At 41.2% G+C, this 23787-nt stretch overlaps 1 protein-coding gene across 8 annotated transcripts in view; it reads left to right on the top strand.

Moving 5' to 3' along the window:
• The window catches only part of cnksr2 (connector enhancer of kinase suppressor of Ras 2), a 469607-nt gene that overhangs the window by 212941 nt on the left and 232879 nt on the right, over positions 1-23787 (top strand). For all 8 annotated transcript variants that reach the window (XM_033033316.1, XM_033033315.1, XM_033033314.1 and 5 more), the window contains exons 6-7: positions 4471-4590; positions 10406-10465. In XM_033033316.1, coding sequence (XP_032889207.1) covers positions 4471-4590; positions 10406-10465 — 180 coding nt within the window. The remainder of the gene's footprint in view (positions 1-4470; positions 4591-10405; positions 10466-23787) is intronic.

Below are 23787 nucleotides of genomic sequence, written 5' to 3'. Positions count from 1 at the left end.
CTCCAGCTCCCCGCCCATTGCACCGGCGCGGGGGCTTTGCACTGTCTTCACGTCGGCAATGCCAGCAGGTCAGTGCCAGTCACCGGAGACGTCAGGACCAACGGGACACCGACCCCCAGGCCCACTGCAAGCATGGAGATCCCAGAGATCCACAGCCAGCAGCAGCCCAGCCCCGTTCCAACTCCAGAGGAAAACTGCAAACTGGCCAGAGACGTCAGGACCACCAGAAGCCGCTCCCCGATGGGCTGCTACGGCGACAAGTGGCAGTTCGCCCACAGCCCGAGCTGTGCCCCCTCATCGGGACACTGACCCCCAGGCCCACTGCAAGCATGGAGATCCCAGATCAGCAACTCCAGCCCAGCCCTGCTCCAGCTCCAGAGGAACACGCTCCCTGTATGGGCAGAAGCTGATGGTGTGCAAGGTACGTCTTGTTCTTGGGGTCGCGCAGCTCGGGCTGTGGGCGAACTGCCACTTGTCGCCGTAGCGGATTCCTCTGGAGTTGGAGGGGGAGGGGGGTATTGTGCTGTTTGATCGCCCCCTACTATCCCAGAGACAGGGAGACAGGACGTTCACCGAGGGTGGCCCGCAGAGGTGACAGCGGAACCTCCGGTCAGTCCTGGAAGAAAGGGGAACTAAATCCCCTTCATAAAAGAGAAGTGGAGGGTATATTGCCCGGGAGGGTATATCGCCTACCTGGAAGAAACCGGACATTTTTTCCAGGATGTCCTCTGCACAACAAAGCTCACCAAAGCTCACGTTTGGCGCCAAACGCACGTCGCCTCTGCTGCACACGGATATAAGAGTGTGAAAATGTCGCCTTAGGCCGCCTAAGGGCATGTAGCCCCGCTAGGGTGACATGAGTGCGAGAGGTGATTCAATGCTGCGGTCACATTTACAAATTCAGGAATTCATTCAACACACTGCATTTCATACAGACATTTATTCTGCAAGAAAAAACTCCATTGAAGACTCAAACTCGCGACCGAGGAACTGCCGGGATCAAGGCGCAAACTCGCCGAGCCGAGCGCTCTACCACTGAGCCAGCCATTAAAATCTACGCTAAAAAATTTCCATTCCGAAGGCCGACAAATTCCGAATTACGAAAAGTGCCTGGTCCCAAGGCTTTCGGATAAAAGGTTGTGCACCTGTACCATGGTGGTGGCCTATATTAACCATATGGGCGGCATAAAATCGATATCATGTGACAAATTGGTCAACACAATCTGGCAATGGTGTGTCGACAGACATATTTGGCTATCAGCAACTTACCTGCCAGGTAAGCTAAATACAGTGGCAGACACCAGGTCACGCAAATTCAATGATAACACCGAATGGATGTTAAATCCCAAAGTATTTGCTAAAATTACCAAGCAATATGGCACGCCAGATATCGATCTATTTGCATCCAGACTAAATCACCAGGTTCCTATGTATGTCGCTTGGGAACCAGACCCTGAGGCAGCAGCGGTAGATGCGTTCGCGCTGGACTGGGGAAATTTCTTCTTTTATGCATTTCCTCCCTTCTGCCTCATCAGTCGGGTACTACGCAAAATACAAATGGACTCTGCTTCAGGTATTTTGATAGTACCCGACTGGCCTACACAGCCATGGTTCCCAGTGCTCCTCGACGTGATCGTCGAGACCTCAATGACTTTTCCCAGTAGCCCAGAATTGCTAACCCACCCAGTATCTGGCATAAGCCACCCATGCCACGATATAATTAAACTCCTGGGTTGCAGATTTTGAAAAGGCCTCTGCTGGGCCTGGGATTATCAGAAAACACCATCAACACCATGACAGCATCCCACCGTGTATCCACAAGGAAACAATACTTATCAAGTATCAAGAAGTGGGAGAAATACTGTTCGGATACAGGAACCACTTACTCAACCACAACAGTAACCAATGTACTGGAGTTCCTGGCAGGCCTTCACCATAATGAAGGACTCAGCTACAGTGCCATTAACACAGCCAGAAGTGCTCTGTCTGCCTATTTAATTCAGGCACCAGGACAACAGGCCATGAGATGCCACCCGCTGGTGATCAAGCTCATGAGGGGGATATTTAACTCCAATCCCCCTAGACCAAGGTACACCCATATCTGGGATGTCAATGTGGTCCTGACATACCTCAGGGGATGGTCACCAGCCAGGTCCCTCACCCTGGAACAATTAACTCTGAAGACGGTCATGCTGATGGCACTAGTGTCAGCACAAAGAGTCCAGTCACTTCACCTATTACGACTGGACAACATGATCATAACTTCAGACCATGTCTCATTTACTATCCAGGGGCTGGTCAAACAGAGCAGGCCAGGAACATCAAATCCAGTCATGGAATACCGGGCCTACCCACCAGAACCACAGTTATGTGCCATGACCCACCTATTGAACTATATTGACACAACTAAAATCCATCGAGGGAAAGAAAAAGCCTTATGGGTCAGCCACATGAAACCTTATGGCCGGGTAACGAGCCAAACCATTTCAAGATGGCTCAAGCAGGTGCTGAAAGCCGCTGGTATAAATACTAACATGTATAAATCTCACTCCACCAGGGCAGCATCCACGTCGGCGGCTAAGAGAATGGACGTACCAATAGACCACATCCTGGCTACAGCGGGGTGGTCTGGGGAAAGAACGTTTCAAACTTTTTATGATAAGCCGTTGGCAGAACCTGCTTCATTTGCAGAGAAAATATTACAATCTGCAAATATATAATTTAGCCCGGGGGAGCAATTTGTTTTTTGTTATTGTTAATAAACATCATTATTGTTTTTTACAAACAGATTCATGGTTGATTACGATAAAATACTTCCTCCCTCAAATGACTTCGGCAGTGAGTGAAGTATGAACTGTTACACGGTTTGAAATCACAGAGCTTTAAAATCTTCACGTAGTCACTCACGTGACTCCGAAGTAAAATAGTAAGATTAAACGAGAACTTACCAGTTTGAAGTTTGATCTGTATTTTATGAGGAGTTACGATGAGGGATTGCGTGCCCGCCGCTCCCACCCTCAATAATAGAGATCAAACTGGTATCTAAGCTCTCCTTTTCTTTACTATATTTATTTCAATTACTGTGTCTTTCTGTGATTCCACACCGCTGCTTTGAAGTATGTCGCGCATGCGTGCTGGACGGGTTCTTCATGTAATCCCTCATCGTAACTCCTCATAAAATACAGATCAAACTTCAAACTGGTAAATTCTCGTTTAATCTTACTATTTTAGTGAGTGGGATGGATGTATTTAAGGAGAATCTGGACAAGAAAACAAGGGAGAAAGGAAAAGAGGGCTGTGCTGATAGTTGAGGAACAAAGGAGGGAGGCTTCAACACATAATAAATGATGACATAGACTAATTGGACAAAACCGAGCTAATGTTGAGTGGCAAATAATCCTCAACATTTCAATAATACATATTGAGGTGATCGAAATTTATCAGTGGTACTCCTTGCAAGGAGAGATATCTAAGATTCTGCTGTGTAATCTACCATGTATTGTCATGTTTGCAACGTGCACATAGCCAAGATTCTGTTTACATTTACAAAACATAGATGTTCTCTTAAAAATCTAAGGACAAAAAGGGAGATGATCACATAAAAGATGGGAAGAATCAGGGACTTGATCTTGTTGGGTCCTATCCAATTTATACTAACTTTTAGATCATTGGATGGCATCTTGCTCATGCCACGCAGATGCCTATGTGGAACTCTCTGGTTGTCTTGGGGTTTCAGCCTATTGGCCACAGAGTAATCTTTAAAAATAATTAGAAATAAAAATATTATGAGAACCCTTGAGGAATTTGATGGTGCCCGGGTCTTTTTTGGTCGAGGATAAGCGATCTTGAAAATGATTAGTTTGGAGTTTATCTCTTTCTGGGGAGATGATAAGTTCATAAATGATAAGAACAGAATTAGGCCATTGGGTCCATCAAGTCTACTCTACCATTCAATCATGGCTGATCTATTTCTCCCTCCTAGCCCATTCTCCCGCATTGAGACATTTCTGCAGCTCAGGTGGATCTTGGGATTAGCTGTGTTTTGCTTCACCTGTGAAAACAGAATGGCACTTGGGATTAATCGCAAGTTATTAGTAGCTTTAAAGTATTTATTTTGCTTAAGATATTTCACCCAACATCAGCACGAGGCTCCAAGAAAACATTCTGTGAAATAAGATAAGGTGTTTTCTCATGATTTAAAAGTAAAACAATTTTAATTTAGCAGTATGTCTATTTATTTATTTATTTATTTATTTATTTTATTATTTATTTCGAACAGAATAAAAGAATAAAAAGCAAGTGTGAAACAGCATACAAAAAACAAAACAAAAGTATTTATAATGTGTCATAAACAATATCTATAAATAAATGAAATCGTATGTGTCCGAAAATGTTAAATTGATTGGTTTATTTATCCCATTATTTCTCAGCAATGTGCATTAAATCTTTTATGTTTTTTCTCTGTCATAGTGCAAAACGCTGTCGGGGGTCTGCGACCACATTATCTCTCTCTCATCTGATCCACTGGTTTCACAGTCTGCTCATTTGGAGGTCATTCAGCTGACAAACATTAAACCCAGTGAAGGATTGGTAAGGTCCATTTGTTTTCTGAATTAAAATTCTCTCAAGAGTTGCAGTTGTAGGCACAAGGCATGTGAGGTGTCACATCTATCAATACCTGTGGTTCACAGGTCTATAAAACAAGTCTCACCTCCAGTTCGACAAATATAGTTTCATGATTTTTTTTAAATTCGGAACTGGCCTACCCGTAGAAGATGAGGTTCGGGGTGAAAGGGTCTTATTTTGGCTGGAGGTCTGTCACCAGACGTGTTCACAGGGATCAGTGTCATAGAGTCATCAAGTCGTAGATTCATACAGCACGGAAACAGGCCCTTTGGCCCAACGTGCCCACATTGGCCAACATGTCCCAGCCACACTAGTCCCACCTGCCCGTGTTTGGACCATATCCCTATAAACCTGTCCTTTCCATGTACCTGTCTAACTGTTTATTAAACATTAAAATAGTCCCTGCTTCAACTACCTCCTCTGGCAGCTTGTTCCATGCACTCACCACGCTTTGTGTGAAAAAGTTACCCTTCAGATTCTTATTAAATCTTTACACCTTCACCTTAAACCAATGTCCTCTGATCCTCGATTCATCTACCTTGGGCAAGAGACTCTGTGCCTCTACCTGATCTATTCCTCTCATGATTTTTTACACCTCTATAAGATCACCCCTCATCCTCCTGCCCTCCAAGGAATAGAGTTCCTCACTGAAGTTTAGAAGGATAAGAGGATTCTCATTGAAATCTAGTGGATAATGAAAGGCCAAGATAGAGTGGATGTGGAAAGGATGTTTCCAGTAATGGGATTCTGTAACTAGATGGCACAGCCTCTGAGTGCCTTCAAATTGAAGATGAGGAGGAATCTCTTTAGCTAGAGGGTGGTGAATCTGTGATATTCTTAAGGCAGAGATTGATGTTTTCAATTAGGAGGGGCATGAAAGGTTATGTGGAGATGACAGGAGAATGGGGTTGTGAGAGAAAAAAATAGATCAGCCATGACTGAATGGCAGAGTAGACTCAATGGGCTGAATGGCCTAATTCTGCTCCTATGTTTGATGGTCTTATCGTCCAACACCATACAAACAGAGCAGGCTCGGCAATCGTTTCGCTGATTGCCCAATGTAAATTGGAGAAACAACACCTCATATTTTGCTTGGGCAGCTTACACCCCAGCGGTATGAACATTGACCTCTAACCCTTGTTATCCCTTTCTCTCCGTCCCTCCCCCTTCCCAGTTCTCCGACCAGTCCTACTGTCTCCGACTACATTTTATCTGCTTTGTTGTTACCTTCTCCCAGCTAACAATGATCAATTCTACATTTTCTTTGATCTCTATTCCCTTCACCTTCACACTTCCTTATCTACTATCTCCCCTCCCCCATCCCCCCCCCCCCCCCCCCCCCCCCCTCGCTGATGTCAGTCTGAAGAAGGGTCTCGACCCAAAACGTCATCCATTCCTTCTCTCCAGAGATGCTGAGTTACTTCAGTGTTTTGTGTCTACCATACAAACAGCACCTGAAGTCAAGATTGAACACGGGTTGCTGGAGCTGTTGAGAATATACAGAACTGGGGATACTCTAGGATTAAAAGGTTAAGTATTCTGTTTTTGAAGATCAGGGGCTGATTGAAGTTAGGTTTCACTTTTCTTACTGTGACATCATGTTCCTTGTAAAACATGTGATGTTCAATGCTATTGTGATTGGCTAAGATGTATTATGCTGTGTATGATTGTAATGGGGTGGAAAGATTATCCCCACCTATAAAACCTTGTGATACTGTAGTTATTGGTCTAGAATCACCGCCCTTTGTAAGTTGCCTCCCACTGTATTATTCATATATATATATATATATATATATATATGCTAATTCCTTTGTTTGAGCACATGTATTTTCTCCGTGATTCACTGGGAGAGCTTCCCAGAGCAGGACAGAGAAGCATGGTCACCTTGGTGAAATAAAGGAGATTTACAGTATTCTAGTCGGTGTTTTCACTGAACGGACTAAGGGATATAAATACCGGAATTATCATTTTGAGCATTGGGTTTATTAGCTGAGCCATTGCTCTGCTTTTGTGTTTTGCTGTGAAAACCCCTTACAGTAGGTGTGTTGCAAAGCCTACCTGAAGCGTCGCTGAAAATCTGTCGCTGCGGGTGTGCGCGATTTTGGCGCCGTTTAGAGGGGGGCAGGTTTAAAACGCGATTTTCTCTAGGCTGTTCAAATCAAAGATGTTCAGCCTTGTTAATTATTAACGTAAAATCGCTGGAAGACCCCGTCGCAAAAGCTATTATTAGTTTTAAAGGCCTTGGATAATAGTTATAGTAGTTTAAAAATCAATCTCTAAACCCGCGACCACCGACAGCCGTCAGGGTCTCATAGAGCAAACCACAGAAGGTATGTAGCTTATTTTTACATTAAAAAGGGCTTCTTAAGATCCCTTTATACAAAGTTTAATATTGCGAGTAGCTCATTTTGGCCCCATTATATCCCGCAGTATTTTTCTGGGCATTTGAGGGCACAAATCTACCGCAATGTGAACGTTCTAAACCAGCGCGTTCACAGGATCCCACTAGAAAGCTGATTTAAAATGGACTTTAATTTACCGCAATTGAGCACTAAATTCCTTCCATTTGGCCTATAAATTAATGTAAATGAGATTTTAAAATCATGTTTTATTGTGAATTATTTATGAATATTATTTGCACACTTAGGCTATTTAAAAATGTTAATCATTTATTAAGAAATGGATAGATGTTTAGATCTAGTAATTGAAGTTTGAAATTAGCTACACTTGGGTAACTAACTAATTATATGCTTTAATTTCAGGTCATCCAAGTAAGATTATTTTATATTTGTTTCAGAATGGTTCAATCTATGATAACAGAAAATTTCATTCAGTTCTCTTAATTTTTAAGAAAGTTATGGGCTTTTGACTGTCCACGATCACAGCTTTTTTGTTACGTCCATAGAAAATCAATAGGGAACAAGATGCTAATTTCCGAGTATGAAAATGGCCATAACGTTTTAAATACATGAGATATGAAAGTGAATTAGGTGTCAAATTAAACTTCTTTTTATGCTTTATCTGATGGGATAAATTACAGACTTGATTTTTTAAACCTCAAAATTTTGTAACATTACAGGAAAATAATGGGCTAAAACATTCTGAATAAGTGCATCAAGGAGTCATTTGAATGCAAGAAAATAGTTTTCCAAAATTTTGTTCACAACTTCTTCCATTTCAAGATTCAAGATTCAAGAGAGTTTATTGTCATGTGTCCCAGATAGGACAATGAAATTCTTGCTTTGCTTCAGCACAACAGAATATAGTTGGCATGAATAATACGGAACAGATCAGTGTGTCCATATACCATTTTATAATAAATATATACGCACATGAATAAATAAACAGATAAAGTGCAAATAAACAGATAATGGGCTATGAACGTTCAGAGTTTTGTATGAGTTGAGTTTAACAGCCGGATGGCTGTGGGGAAGTAGCTATTCCTGAACCTGGATGTCGCAGTCTTCAGGCTCCTGTATCTTCTACCTGAAAGTAGCGGGGAGATGAGTTTTCATACCTGTTGCAAATTTTAGTTTGAGTTCTTGCTGCTTGTATTCGTCCTTTGACACACTTAAATAAAGAATGCCCACATGTCACATGTGATTAAATGCTAGATATATAATCGTCATTGGGTAAATGCTGGAATCCATTATGAAGTAAGAAACAGGACATTTAGCCAATCAAGCAGAATCAGGATAGATATATGAAACTACAATTGTGATTGACACATTTTCGGGAATTCTTTGAGGATATAACAAGCAGGGTGTATTGAGGAGTCAGAAAATGCAGTGTATTTGCTTTTCTAGAAACCACTTAATAGATTACTGCATAAGATAAGAGTACCAGGTTGGGGTAATATATTAACGTAGATAGTGGATTGTCCAATAGAAAACAGAGTTGGGATATGATTTCAGATCGGCTGTCGGCAACTAGGTAGTGCCACAGAGATTAGTGTTGGGGCCTCATCTATTTACAGTTTAGATTAATTTATAGGATAATGGGACCGAGTGTATCTGATGATGCAAAGGTAGATGGGTTAATAAATTGTAAGGCAGGCACAGTCTGCCAAGGGTTATAGACGGGTTAAGTGTGTGGGCAAATAGTTGGCAGATGGAGCATAATGGAGGAAATATGACTTTATCTACTTTTGAAGGATGAATGAAAAAGCAAATGTTTTACTTAACTGGAAAGACACCCATAATATCTTGCAGCACAAAGGGATTGTATATGAAATACAATGGGTTGGCACGCAAGTAAAGCAAGTAATTAGCAATGCTCAAGGATCCTTGCCCGAGAAGAATGATAGTTGATGTTATTAAAACATAAAGGATTCTGAGAGAGTGTCAGAGATTGAATGTCGAGAGGATGTTTGACTGTGTGGAGGAATCTACATCTGGGGAGCATAGTTTGGGGATCTGGGGAGCATAGCATAAGCTGTTGTCTGTTTAAAATGAAGGTGAGGAGCAATATCTTCTCTTGGTGAATTGGGAATCTTTGTAAATCTCTCCCTAGATATGTGTAGCAATGAAATCATGGAATATTCTAGACAGTGATTGACAAATATTTGGATTGCATTGGTATCTGAGGCTGTGGGATAGGGTGCAAAAGTGGAATTGAACCAAATTGGATCAGCCATGATCATATTGAATAGCAGAGCAGGATCGAGGGGATGAATGGACTATGCCTTATCCTGCTTCTTACAGTCACAGATTGAACCCATGCCAATGATAAGTGCAATTTGCATCAACAAGGTTAATGTAATTGAGGAGATGAAGTGATTGCAGTAACAAAAATATAAAAAAGATGTCGTATTTATCGAACTACATTTAATGAGCCAGTACTGGTGTTTCAATGTATCAATGGCAGTATATATTAACAGATGCACTTAAGGAGCACATGGACTCTTTGAGAGGTTTTCATATTTATTTCAGTTTACTGGATACAAGACACTGGCAAATGAACATGTCTTCTGAGATTTCAATATCCAAGTGCATTCAATTTGTTTATACATAATTAGGTGCTTTAAAAATAGAACACATTTATTGATTTTGCTTGTGCAATAAGTATTTCCACTTGTTCTTGAAGTGATGCCCATTCTCTACAATAACATGAGAACTATACTTGAATTATACTTCAAGATTATCTGCCCAAACCAACCTGTTTGCCTGCCAATGCGAAATAAATTGTGTTCCTGCAAATGTTTATGCTTGATTGATATTCATATAGGTTCCTTATAGTTTACCAGGTAAGTGAAATTAATTCTGCAAAATCAACTTCATAAGTAGGACATTAATTAGGCATTTGAATGCTTTCTAAAAAGTATATGTTGATGCTTATAATAGGGAGTGTGTCGATTTTTCTATCCTGAGTTAAGAATATTTTGTCAGAAATCAGTCCGGTTACTCCAACATTTTGCTTTCCTGAATGTATGCGGACGATTATTGAAAAAATAGAACTATTGGCATTGATCATGTAGATAAGTAACATGCCCACTACCTTCTGCATTTTCTGCGGCATTGGCACTGTATTAGAAGAGCCAAATTCAATGAAGATGTGTTTATGATTTAAGTTATGATCAGTCAAAGCAGAACTATTACATCAAAGACATGTTATTTGTAGGTTGTTAAATTAGAAATATGTTGGAATATTGAGTATAAAAATCATTCCACATGCTCTTAAAACTAGTTTAGACTCATTTACTTTAAGTATTGTAATGAAAGGAATCAATTGTTCAGAAAATACAATGTTCATGTATTCTGGTTCCTATTTCCTTCTCTAGGGCATGTACATCAAATCAACATATGACGGTCTACATGTCATCACTGGAACTACTGAAAATGTAAGTTACATTCTGTAATACTGGTCCATGGAGGATTTGAGATGTAAATTGTAATATTGTGTGCATTTGGGGGAGCGCATTAAGGCAAGGCAATAAACTGAGAACGCAGAGGGTTTGGAGTAAGAGAGGGGTGTTGGCATGTCACAAAGGCAACAGTTCAGGGTGATAAGGTAGTTGACAAGGTTTACTGGTTCATGGGAGATTTATGAGGATGTTGCCCGGGGTGAGATTGATTGTATTCGTTGGATCAAAAGCTGAAATGGGATTTAATTGAGATTTATATTATGGTTATGACTTAAAAGAGGCATATGGGAAAGACCTATTTTGCTTTGCAGAGGCTTCAACAAAAAAAAAAGAGGGGGCATGTATTTGGGCATTGGGCATGCGTTTAAAGGTATTGGGTTAAAAGCCATTGTGTTATAGGTTTTAAGTTATCAGGTCATAGGACCTCCATCACATTTATGAAAGAGTTGGATGTGCATTTGATGAACTGCAACCTACTGACATTGTAATAGATGCGATTAGATGTGTGGCATTTTTCACCTAAGATGGATGCAAACGACCACTTCTTGTATCAGAAATATTCTATGATGATGCCATTTTTTTTAAATCGTCAGAATTAAAATGTCTGGGAAGAATTCTTGGTGAGAATTAATGATTCGCACCTGCTAATACAATGATGTACACTTCTCATTGTGTTTGTTTAGATGAAATAATTATTTAACGGAAGAGATGATTGCTATTATTTTTAATCATCCAAAAATCATTTTAACAGGTGTTGCTAGGCATCATGGTTATTGATTCCAATGAAATGTAAATTGTAAAAATTGCATGCACCTTAATTGAGGACAAGGTGAATAAATATTGAGCAGCAGATCTTGCAACAGTTTTGCACATTATATATTGCTGGTGGTATAAATCCAGTGTATATTGTTCTCTCCAAAGGGAATTGGGATATATTAATTCCTATACCATTTTGTGTTAAGATTAGGATGAAACATAAATCTTTCTAAATTCAGTGCATGAGTTTTAATTCAGAATGGCTAACATGAAGGGCAAAGTAAAAATGATGTGTACATAATAGATATCCTTCTGAATTGGAGCAACACGGAGGGCTTTGCATTCCAGTTGACCAGCACTGTGGTGTTAATTAATGAAAACCTCGACAAATCGATAACAGATCTTAGCTGTTGAGGAACAAACAGACAAAAAGAAAATACCTAAGCAATGTATACGTATATGCAAGCAGTTGATCCTCTGTCATTAAACTCAATAAAATGAAGTGAAGAAATTACTTTTCAATTTTGATTCCAATTAAGCTACTTTAAATTAATTATCCCAGTGTTTTTTTTTTAAATGTACCAATTTTTATGCGATCTGATTGCCCTTGAGAAGGTAGTAATGAGCCACATTCTTGAAATGCTGCAGTGCTGTGAGGAAGCCCCTGCACATTGTTGGTGAGGGGGGGGGGGGAAATACCAGGATTTAGAGCCAGCGATGATGAACAAAGTGGTGATGCGTTTCCAAGACCGGACGATGTGTGGCGCAGACATCAGCAAGATGCTTCTCTCAGGATGGTAGAAGTTGCAGGTTTTGGAGGTGCTGTCGGACTATTCCGTGCAAGTAACTGCTGTTCATTTTATGGATGGAAATCACTGCAGCCATGGTGCATGGAATAAATTAATATTTGGGGCATTGGATGGGATCCCATTCAAGCTGCATGCTTTGTGCCAGATGTTGTTAGGTTTCCTGAGTGTTGTTGAACCATGTGGAAACTACACATTCACTCCACTACACATTCTTGACTTGTTGTAGATGTTGAAAGGCTTTGGGTTTCAGGCAGCAGGCAGTGAGTCACTCACTACACGAAACCCAACTCTTGTAAAGAGTTGTATTTCTGGTCAGTCATGACCCTCATGGCACTCAGCAATAGCAGCATCACTGAATGTCAGGAGGGAAGTACTTAGACTCTCTCTCGTCAAACATGGTCTTTTCTGGTACCTTTGTCGAAGTCTTACTGTGCACAGGAGTGGGCTGATTTGTTGCTGAGGAATTTCATATGGAATTAACATTGTGCGACCAGAAACAAATATGCACATATCCGACCTCATGAAGGAAGGAAGATTATTGATAAAGTAGCTGAAGATGACTGGGCCAAAGACATTGTCCTGAAGAACTCCTGCAGTGATGTTCTGGGTCTGGGATGATAAACTTCCAACCACCACAACCATCTTTTTTTATTGAGCAAGCTATGACCAGTCATAGGAGTGTCTTCCCTTTCAAGGACATTGACTTCAGCGCTTCTTCAAGCCACCCTCAATCAAATGCTGCCTTGGTGTCATGGCCAGAGACGTCCACAACATCTCTGGTATTTAGCTCTTTGGTTGATGTTGGGACAGAGAATGTGATAAGGAAATTGGAGGAGCAGCATCTCATATTCTGCTTGGGCAGTTTGCACCCTAGCGGCATGAACATTGACTTCTCCAATTTCCGGTAGCCCTTGCTGTGTCCTCCCCTTCTCAGCTCTCCCTCAGCCCCTCTGGCTCCCCCTCTTCCTTTCTCCTTTCTTCCCCCTGCCCCCCCCCCCCCCCCCCCCCGACATCAGTCTGAAGAAGGGTTTTGGCCTGAAACATTGCCTATTTCCTTCGCTCCATAGATGCTGCCGCACCCGCTGAGTTTCATTATTGTCTACCTTCGATTTTCCAGCATCTGCAATTCCTTCTTAAACGCTTTATGGCTTCTCCCTCTCTGTGAGTTGCAAGTAAAGTGAAATTGCAAATAAAAGGCCTATAATTAAATAAATTGGGTTGAGAATAAGCATTATGCAAAAACATAAACTTTCTTGGATACATCGCTAGTGCTGAAAATCTGAAAGTGGACCTTTGTGTCAGCAGTTGTTTCAATTGATCTACTTTTAATGAATATAAAATTGTGCTGTAACTCTTACACCTTTCTGCTAACCTCTTATTTCAGTGGAATTAAATAAGAAACGCGATATAAAAGGTTTAGTGATTTTCTGTCATTTATAAAACCCGTTCAATAGTTCAATGGCGCTTAATTAATTACAGGAGCAGGAACGACAAATTTCATTATAGGTAAATGAGAAGTGTCTGGACACAAATCTTCCAACGAGAAGACACGCTGAGATTAAATTGTTATGCTGAGCATTAATCCACTGCTCTCAGGTCAGCTCTGACATCTAACTGCTTTGCTTCCTGATACTCACATAAACTTGCCTTTACATGCCCTTTAGAAGTCCAGGGAATTATCTTTTAAAGGTGATTTAAGCGATAAAGAGACTTAATGGGGGGAAAGGAGGAAAATTCCAGACAAAGGGATAGAATTTTGAACTCTAAAACAGGCATATAGCAGATAAACCATGAAGTACTTGAACATGAAGGAGACATAAAATCTCCTCTTACTGCATTTAATCTATTAAAATGTTCAATGTTCATGGAATATGGAATGAAAAATGAGTAGCTTATTTTTGGTTTACAGCACCTGTAATCTGGAATGGAGGTTCGGTTGAGGTCAAGGGAGTGAGGCTATGCAGCATACTTCTATGTCTGTGCACATAAACTGTAACGTTTTCCACAATCGCCAAAAGCATTCTTTACGTGAGGGTTTCCTAACAGAAGATCTTATGTACTCTAAGAGTGAAGATAGACACAATAAGCTGGAGTAACTCCGCAGGTCAGGCAGTATCTCTGGAGAAAAGGAATATGTGACGTTTCGAGTTAGAGTGAGTTAGCGAGTCTGCAACTAATTAATTCACGTGGTTAGCAGAACCTTTGCTTTTGATGTTAGATTTTCTTCCTGCTAATAAAAGTGAATACATGGTATTATTGTCTAAAGGAAATTAACTATGAAGTCAGGAAAACAAAAACATCGAAAGAAAATGTGACACCATTTATACTTTATAAAAATTGAAAATACATGGGACTATTTTACTGTAGATTATTGGTAATAAATATTTTCAACTGTATATGCCAGATACTTGGCTCTCGAGAAAAAATCAACTTGGCATGAATTAGGTCAAGAGATGAGAATTGTTTTTGCACGGCAAGTTGTTAAGATCTGCAATAGATTTACAGAAGTATTGGGTAGATTTGCCTGGGGAAATGGAGCTAATTGGAAAGCTGACACAAACATTTTAAGTCAAATACACTCTTCCTGTGCTGAATAATGTTAAGACTCTGTGAAATATACCATCTTCACCTCCGGGAATAGATGGTGGTACACTAGATTTATTCAAGCAATCCCATCAGAAAGAGCTGAAGACATGCAGAGAGGAGACTGGTCAATGGTCCTCAGCACCAATGGCAATATAACCCACCAGTATTATTCCCCTTCCAGACATTTGCTTTCATGGAGATTTTTGAAGCCAAATGTTCAGAAAGAAGAAAAGCTTTGTTTGCATAATGCCTTTTAAAGCATCCCAGAGTGCTCTTCAGCCAATTCACTATATTTTGTATCATAGGAAACGTGGCAATTAATATTTGCCCAGGGGGGATGCAAAATGTGATATTGGCTTTTGTGAAATAAATTCAGGCATTCATATTGCCCAGAGCACCAGGGTTAATATTCCAGCTGTTTGAAATTATGTCTTTTTTTACAATAACCCAGAAGGATGGATGATGCCTCAGTTAAATTTCTCTTCCAGAATAAGGCACCTCTGACAGCGCAGCACCTCCTTGGCATTTCAGTGGCATATCAGTCAACATTTTGATGCTAAAATCAAGCACCATTCAAAACGCAGAGGTGGTGGTTCAACAGATTGGAAAAGTGTGGATAAGGCTAAAGGGAAGAAGAGCACAGAAATGGTTACAAAAGTCTAGAGAATAGGCAATAGGACAGGACGTTTTGAAAGGGATAAGAGTCTAATGTCAGGCAACATGGGGATCAATTTGAAAAGAGGAATGGTGAATACAGAACTGCAGGTGTTATATCTAAAGGCATGCAGTATACAAAAGAAGGTGGATGAGCTAATAACACAGTTAGAAATTGGCAAGTCGAACATGGTGGGCATCACAGAGCCGTGGCTGAAAAAGGATCAGGGCTTTTTGCTGAACATCCACAGATTCACATCCTATTGAAAATGCAAACAACTGGACAGAAGGTGGCTCTGTTGGTAAGGAATGAAATCTAATCCTTAACAAGGAACAACATAGGATCAGAAGATGTAGAATCCTTGTGGATAGAGTTTTGACTTTGCAAGGTAAAAAGACCCTGATGGGAGTTATTTATAGGCCTTTAAACAGTAGGTAGGATGCAGAGCGCAAATCACATCAGGAGATACAATCAGCATGTAAGAAAGGCAATGTTACAGTGGTCATGGGGGATTTCAATATGCAAGTCACTAGGAAAATCAGCTTGGTACCGAAACCCTTGAGAAGGAATTTGCAAAATGCCTACGAGTTGGCTTCTTAGACCAGCTCGTGGTCAAGCCCACTCGGGGAAAATGCAATTCTGGATTTGGCGTTGTGTAGTGAACCAGACTTAATTAAGGAGCTTAAGGTGAAGAAACTCCTAGAATTCAACCAGCAGTTTGAGAGGGCAAAGCTGAAATCGGGATTATCGGTATTATGGTTGAATAAAGGTAACTACAGAGGCAGGAGGGAGGAGCTGGCTAAAATTGATTGAAAAGCCAATGACAGGAGTTTCTGGGAGTAATTCAGAAGATGCAGGATCTTTTCATCCCAAAGAGGAAGAAACATACTAAGGGAAGAATGAGGCCACCGTGGCTGATGAAGTTAAAGCAACAAGGAAGTCATATAGCAGGGCAAAGATTAGTGGGAAGCTAGAGGATTGGGAAGCTTTTAAAAACCAACAGAAGGCAACCAAAAAGCAATATGAGGAGAAAAGATGAAATATGAAGGTAAAGTAGCCAAGAAGAAATTAGAGGATACCAAAAGTTTTTTCAAATATATAAAGAGTAAAGGAGAGGCAAGAGTGGACATTGGACCACTGGAAAATGATGCTGTAGATGTGGTCATGGGGAACAAAGAAATAGTGGATTAACTGAATAGTTTTTTTTGCATCAGTCTTCACAGTCCCATTTACCAGCATTTCTCTCTAAACCTTTGCTATCCATGTTTCTGTCTAAATGTCATAATCGTTTCCAACTCTACCACATCCTCTGGCAGCTTGTTCGCCACCATCTGTGTGAAAAAGTTGCCTTTTAGGTCCCTTTTAAATCTGTCCCCTCTCACCTTAAACTGATTCCCTTAAGTTTTAAACTACCTCCCCGGGGGAAAAGATATAGCTGTTCACATCATCTGTGCCCCTCATGATTTGATAAGCCTCTAAATAATCACGCCTGAGCCTCCTTTGTTCCAGGGAAATAAGTCCTACATAATCCAACTCTCCATATAACACAGATGATGCAGACCTGGTGACATTCTCATCAATGACATCCTTTCCATAGAACCAAAACTGTACACCATGCTGCAAATGTGGTATTACCAACATCCTGTACAGCAGTAGCATGATATTCCAACTCCTATACTCAATATCTTGACTGATGAAAGCAAGCTTGCCAAATGCCTACTTCACCTCTCGGTCGACCCATGTTGCTAGATTCAAGGAACTTTGTACCTGGACACCTCAGTCTCTGTTCTACAACATTCCCTAGGTCCCTACCATTTACTGTGCAAGTCCAACCCTGATTTGTCTTCTTCTCTGAGCTTATTTTATATCAAACAGTGGATCTAAATTTTCAGATAGACAATTGAAGGCCCACCTTATTGTGGTGTAATATTTCCACATTTTATTTGCACAAGCCTCATCATGACACTAATTCATGAAAAGAAAAATTGACCACAAGAACACTGGTGTTTCAATCAACAAACATCTGGTTTGTATTAAAATGCGATTACACACCAAGATATGCACGCAAGAGCCGCTTGTGGCAGTAATTACTAAAATAACCTTCGAGCTTCAATTTGGGATATGAATGAATGAATGAATGAATGAATGAATGAATGAATGAATGAATGAATGAATGAGATTATTGGCCAAGTATTCACATACAAGGAATTTGCCTTGGTACTCCGCCCGCAAGTGACAACATGATATATAGTTAGGAATGACACATAAAACATTAAACATTAATAATAAAACACTATCAATTGTGCATGCGAATTAAATAAAATACTAGAGCAAAAGGAAGCCACAGATTTTTGGTTATTGAGTAGAGAATAACCTTCTCAGCTGATCAGACTGTAGCCTCTGGATGTCGTGCTTGGTGGCTGAGCCAAACCAGACCATGATGGAGAAGGTGAGGACAGACTCTACAAAGCTAAATGCTTGGCTCACCAGGTTCATCAACCAGAGACTGAAAGGAAGGTGCAGCAAACAGATAGTTCATTATTTTTATTCACATTTCGCCAAACGCTTTGTAATTTTGTTTTAATGCCTGGAAATAGTTGAGATTTTATACCTTAGCAGAAATAATTTTGAGAAAAGGGTTTTTCTCCCCAAGGGATGGATAAAAGATTGTGGGGTAAAATTGGGCTCAGTAGGATTTGTTTCTAAAGGCACTACAACTACTTCTTAACCATCAAAAATGACTCAGTGGATGCATAGACACATAGAAAATAGGTGCAGGAGTAGGTCATTCAGCCCTTCAAGCCTGCACTGACATTTAATATGATCATGGCTGATCATCCAAAATCAGTACCTCGTTCTTGCCTTCTCCCCATATTCCTTGATTCCATTAGCCCTAAGAGCTCTATCTAACTCTCTCTTGGAAACATCCACTGAATTAGCCTCCGCTGCCTTCTATTGCAGAGAATTCAACAGATTTACAACTCTCTGGGTGAACAAGTTGATGCCAAGACCAACCCTTATCTGCCTGCACATAATCCATATCCCTCCATATCCATTTGCTTATCCAAAAGTCTCTTAAATGTCACTATTGTATCTGCCTCCACCACCAACCCCAGCAGCATGTTCCAGGCACTCACCACCATCTATGTAAAAACAATCTTGTTCCTTGCTCCTAACTCTATGCCCTCTAGTATTTGTATTTTCAGCCTGGGAAATAGGTTCACAAGATATAGGATTAGAATAAGGCCATTCCGTCCATCGAGTCTACTTCGCCATTCAATCATGGTTGATATCTGCCTCCTCATCCTTTTTTCCTGCCTTCTCCACATAACTCTTGACACTTGTTCTAACCAAGAATTTGTCTGTCTCTGCCTCAATAATATCCACTGACTTGGCCTCCACAGCCCTCCGTTGCAATGAGTTCCACATGTTAACTACCCTCTGACTAGAAGTTCCTCCTCACCTCCTTTCTAAAAGAGTGCCCTTTAATTTTGAGGCTATGACCTCTGGTCCGAGTCTCCCACCAGTGGAAACATCCTTTCCACATCCACTCTATCTATGCCTTTCATTATTCTGTAAGTTTCAATGAGGTCCCCCTTCAACCTTCCAAACCCACTGCTGTCAAACGCTCATCATAAGCTAACCCACTCATTCCTGGAATCATTCTTGTAAACCTCCTCTGGACTCTCTCCAGAGCCAGCACATCCTTCCTCATATATGGTGCCCAAATTTGCTCTCAGTCCTCCAAATGCGGCCTGACCAGTGCCTTATAGAGCCTCAGCATTACGTTTCTGTTTTTGTGTTCTAGTCCTTTTGATATAGTCAAGTCAAGTCAAGAGAGTTAGCATTGAATTTACCTTCCTTACCACAGATTCAGCTTGCAAATTAACGTTTTGGGAGTCCTGCACCAGCACTCACAAGTCCCTTTTGTACCTCTGATGTCTGGATTCTCTCTCCATTTAGAAAATAATCTACGTCTTTATTCTTATTACCAAAATGCATGACTCCACACTTTGCTATGCTGAATTTTGTCTGCCACTTCTCTGCCAATCTCCTAACCTGTCCAAGTCCTTCTGCAAAATCCTTGCTTCCTCTTCACCGCCTGCCCTCCACCTATCTTAGCATCATCTGCAAACTTGGCCACAAAGCCATAGATCCCCTTATCCAAATCATTAATATACAATGTGAAGAGATGCGGCCCCAGCACCGAGCCTTGCCGAACTGCACTAGTCACTGGCAGCCAAACTGAAAAAGCGCCGTTTATTGCAACTATTTGCCTTCTGCCATCCAGCCAACAAACTATCCATGCTAGTATCTTCCCTTTAATACCATGGGCTCTGACCTTCCCTAGCAGCTTGACGCGTGGTACCTTATCGAACGCCTTCTGAAAATCTAGGTAAACAACATCTACAGCCTCCCCTCTGTCCGGCTGATAACTTCCTCGAAGAACTCCAGTAGATTTGTCAGGCAAGATCTTCCCTTCACATACCATGCTAACTTTGGCCTATTTTATCGTGAGTTCCTAACTATTGCGTAACCTCATCCTTTAAAATCTTCCCAACCACCGAAGTCAGGCTAACCGGCCTATAGTTTTGCACTCTTCTGTTTTGTTCCCTTCTTGTACAGCAGAATGATATTCACAATTCACAATTCACAATTCACAATTTTCCAATCATCAGGAACCACTCCTAACTAGTGGTTCTTGAAATATCACAACTAATGGGACGACAGATGGCACAATGGGCTAAGTGTTCGGCTGGCAACCGGAAGGTAGCCGGTTCAAATCCCGCTTGGAGTGCATACTGTCGTTGTGTCCTTGGGCAAGACACTTCACCCACCTTTGCCTGTGTGTGAATGTGTGTGAGTGATTGGTGGTGGTCGGAGGGGCCGTAGGCGCAGATTGGCAGCCACGCTTCCGTCAGTCTGCCCCAGGGCAGCTGTGGCTACAGAAGTAGCTTACCACCACCGAGTGTGAATGAGGAGTGAATGAATAATGCGATGTAAAGCGCCTTGAGTATTAGAAAGGCGCTATATAAATCCCATCCATTATTATTATTATTAATGCCTCCACAATCTCTGAGGTCACCCCCTTCAGACCCCTGGGGTCCATCCGGTCCAGGTGACTTATCCACCCTCAGACCTTTCAGTTTTCTAGGACCTTCTCCTTAGTAATCACCACTCCACTAACTTCCACCCCTTGACTCTCTCGGATTACAGGCACACTGCTGGTGTCTTCCATTGTGAAGGCTGATGCAAAAAAAGTTATTAAATTCCTCTGCCATTTCTTGATTTCCCGTTATCACTTCTCCAACATAATTCTCCAGCGGCCCAACGTCCACTCTTGCCTCTTTTTTACTCTTTAGAAACTCTTTAGTCTTCAGAAGCTCTTGCTATCTTCTTTTATATTATTAGCTAACTTACATTCGGACTTCATCATTTCCGTCCGTATTGTCCTTTTAGTTACCTTTTGTTGTTCTTTATAAGCATCCCAGTCCTCTGGCTTCCCACGAATCTTTGCAATGTTATATGCATTATCTTTTGCTTTTATGTTGTCCTTGACCTCCCTTGTCAGCCATGGTCATCTTATTCTCCCCCTGGAATCTTTCTTCATCTTTGGAATGAAATCATCCTGCACCTTCCGAATTATCCACAGAAATTCCTACCGTTATTGCTCTGCCGTCATCCCTACTAAAGCCCCCTTCCAGTCAATCTTTGCCAGCTCCGCTCTCATGCCTCAATAGTCCCCTTTGCTGTAATACCAGCTGTAACATCCGTTCTGACTGTCTACCCTATCTGTGCATCTTATAATTTTATACACTTCTATTGAGTCCCTCTCCAGCATTCCAGAGAAAAAATCCAAGTCAGTCCAACCTCTCTCAATAGCTAATACCTTCTGATCTCGGGATCATTCTGGTATACCTCCTCTGCAACTTCTCCAAAGCCTCCATATCCCTCCTGTAATGGGTCGACCAGAACTGCATAAAATACTCCAAGTGGGATCTAATCAACATCCTATAAAGCTGCATCATTTCTTCCTGACTCTTATACTCAATGCTTGGCTTTTATAGTTGGTTGTGTCTTTATTCAATATGCTTATTGCAATTCTACATATTTTGGGACTTTTCACTTTTTTCGTAACTTATATGCTTGTACACAAATTACTTGCCCCTGGACACGGACAATACGGTGAGGGTTTTGCTTGACTTTGACCAAAACTGGGGAAAGCATCAGTGCCTATGTAGGATTGGACAGACATATTGAATATGTAAAAGAATATGTGTGTGTTTATGATTGTGTTTATAGTTTGTTTGGTTGTTTGTCTGTTTGTCTTTTTGCACAAAGTCCGCGAGCATTGCCACTTTTCATTTCACTGCACATCTCGTATGTGTATGTGACGAATAAACTTGACTTGACTTGACTTGACTTGACTTGACTTGCATGAGGGCAAAAGTGTTTGATTTCCACTGATGGATTGGAAGTCAGATCTGTTGCAACCCGAGTCTTTCCTCACCCTTATCCAAAGCCACATAGGCAATGGTACAAAATCACAGGGCAGAATGCAAAGGGTGCTGTTGGTTTTAGTTTGTCATTCGATGAGGCTGAGACATTGGCCAGCACTTGCTGCTTCCTGTTAGTCCCATAAGTGTTGATGAGAAAGGATGACTCTAATCACCATGTGTAGCTCTGTGCAATCTTCCTGCTGGCTGTCTGCAACACTAAATGCTCCATGAGGCTTTTCTGTGCTCTGTCAATTTTCCCCAAATCCTGGTTCCAGCATTCCTGATATTTGGGCTTATTCTGATGTGTCCAGCGAGTCATCATTTTTAGAAGAAATTGTTATAACAATGAGTTCATTATTATGTTATAGGAGTAGAATTTGGCCATTCGGCCCAGCGAGTCCACTCCGCCATTCAATCATGGCTGACCTCTGCCACCTAATCCCATTTTCCTTCATTCTCCCCATAACCCTTGACACCGTTCTAATCAAGAACTTGTCTATCTCCACAATATCTACTGACTTGGCCTCCACAGCCCTCTTTGGCAACGTTCCACAGATTACCCTCTGACTAAAGAATGAGGCATCACAAGGTTATTGTGCAGCCTGAATTTTTAAACAGTCTATCTTATTCAAACATTGTGATCCCCGTGTCCAATGTGAGGGGATTTCCAATTAACACCACCCAAACTGAATGGTTCCTGGGAAATTAACAATTACTATTTAAACATGGTTTCTTTCGATCTCCCATTTAAACAAAAGGTAAATTATCTCTTCAATTATGTCAATTAGAGGAGAAAATCCAGTGATTGCACAGAAATTTGATTACCTCTACTGACTGAGCAAGCCAAGCAGATGTGTCAAACAGTTATTGATCACAATAAAAATCATTTGCCATTTTAAGGACACTCTACAATAGAAATCCACAACCATTATGTATGGCAATGTAAGTGAGCAATGGATGTGGGACCAGACCTGTGGAAGCACATGAAGTTTCATCCATAGAGATCATTCAGAGTTGAATCGGGACAGGCAGCATCTCTGGAGAGAAGGAATGGGTGACGTTTCAGTTCGAGACCCTTCTCAGGTCTTGACCCGAAACATCACCCATTCCTTCTCTCCAGAGATGCTACCTTTCCCGCTGAGTTACTCCAGCTTTTTGTGTCTATCTTCAGTTTAAACCAGCACGTGCAGTTCCTTCATACACATTCAGAGTTGAGTGATTGATTGTGTTGAACTGAATGCTGACCACATCAGCAAGCTCTTTCCATTGCCCCTCCCTTGCAAGGAATTGCAGCATCTACCTGAACCAGCAGACAGCCATAAAATATTTCCATAATTTCACTTTTATTTCAGATTTCCAACATCTGCAATATTTAGCTTTGGGGTTAAAGTAGAATTATGTAACATAAACTAAAGTCAGGTTATTTTATTTGGACTTAACTTCAGTGGGGAAGGCTGCAGACAGCTGCTTGTGAAAGATCACTGACAGACACATTGCAATTTCTGCACCAAATTAAGCACACAGAAATCCTTTCACTGGCTTCAGTAGGCCAGCTATTATTTGTACTAGGAGGCGATCAATGACATTCCTCACAGTTGTGAGTCAAGAGGGATTGGGTGAAAAGGTTATTGTGGGAATAATATTACCACGGGTATGAGTTTGTAATCTTGTGGACTTTGCTATTATCTCAAATTTTTAAGATAGAATCTCGCTGTCTTGCCATAATTTGAGTTGAGTTGTCAGGAATAGAAAGTGCAGATGGCACAATGGTGCAGCTAGTGGTGGTGCTGCTCCTTAGATCCAGTGATAAGGGGTTGAGTCCTTACCTCGGGTGCTGGCTGTGTGGAGTTTCCACATTCTCATTGAAACCATGTGCTATCCTCTGGGTGCTCACATCTCCTCCCAAATATTCACATTGAGGGGGCTGACAGGTTAATTGGTGTCTCTCAATTGCCCTCGTGTGCAGGTGGGTGGCGCAGTTTAGGGCGAATG

This window comes from Amblyraja radiata, chromosome 14 (genome assembly GCF_010909765.2).
Source record: "Amblyraja radiata isolate CabotCenter1 chromosome 14, sAmbRad1.1.pri, whole genome shotgun sequence".
Classification (NCBI taxonomy): Eukaryota; Metazoa; Chordata; class Chondrichthyes; order Rajiformes; family Rajidae; genus Amblyraja; species Amblyraja radiata.
The sequence above is the reverse complement of the archived record's forward strand: the minus strand, read 5'-3'. Positions and strand labels throughout refer to the sequence as shown.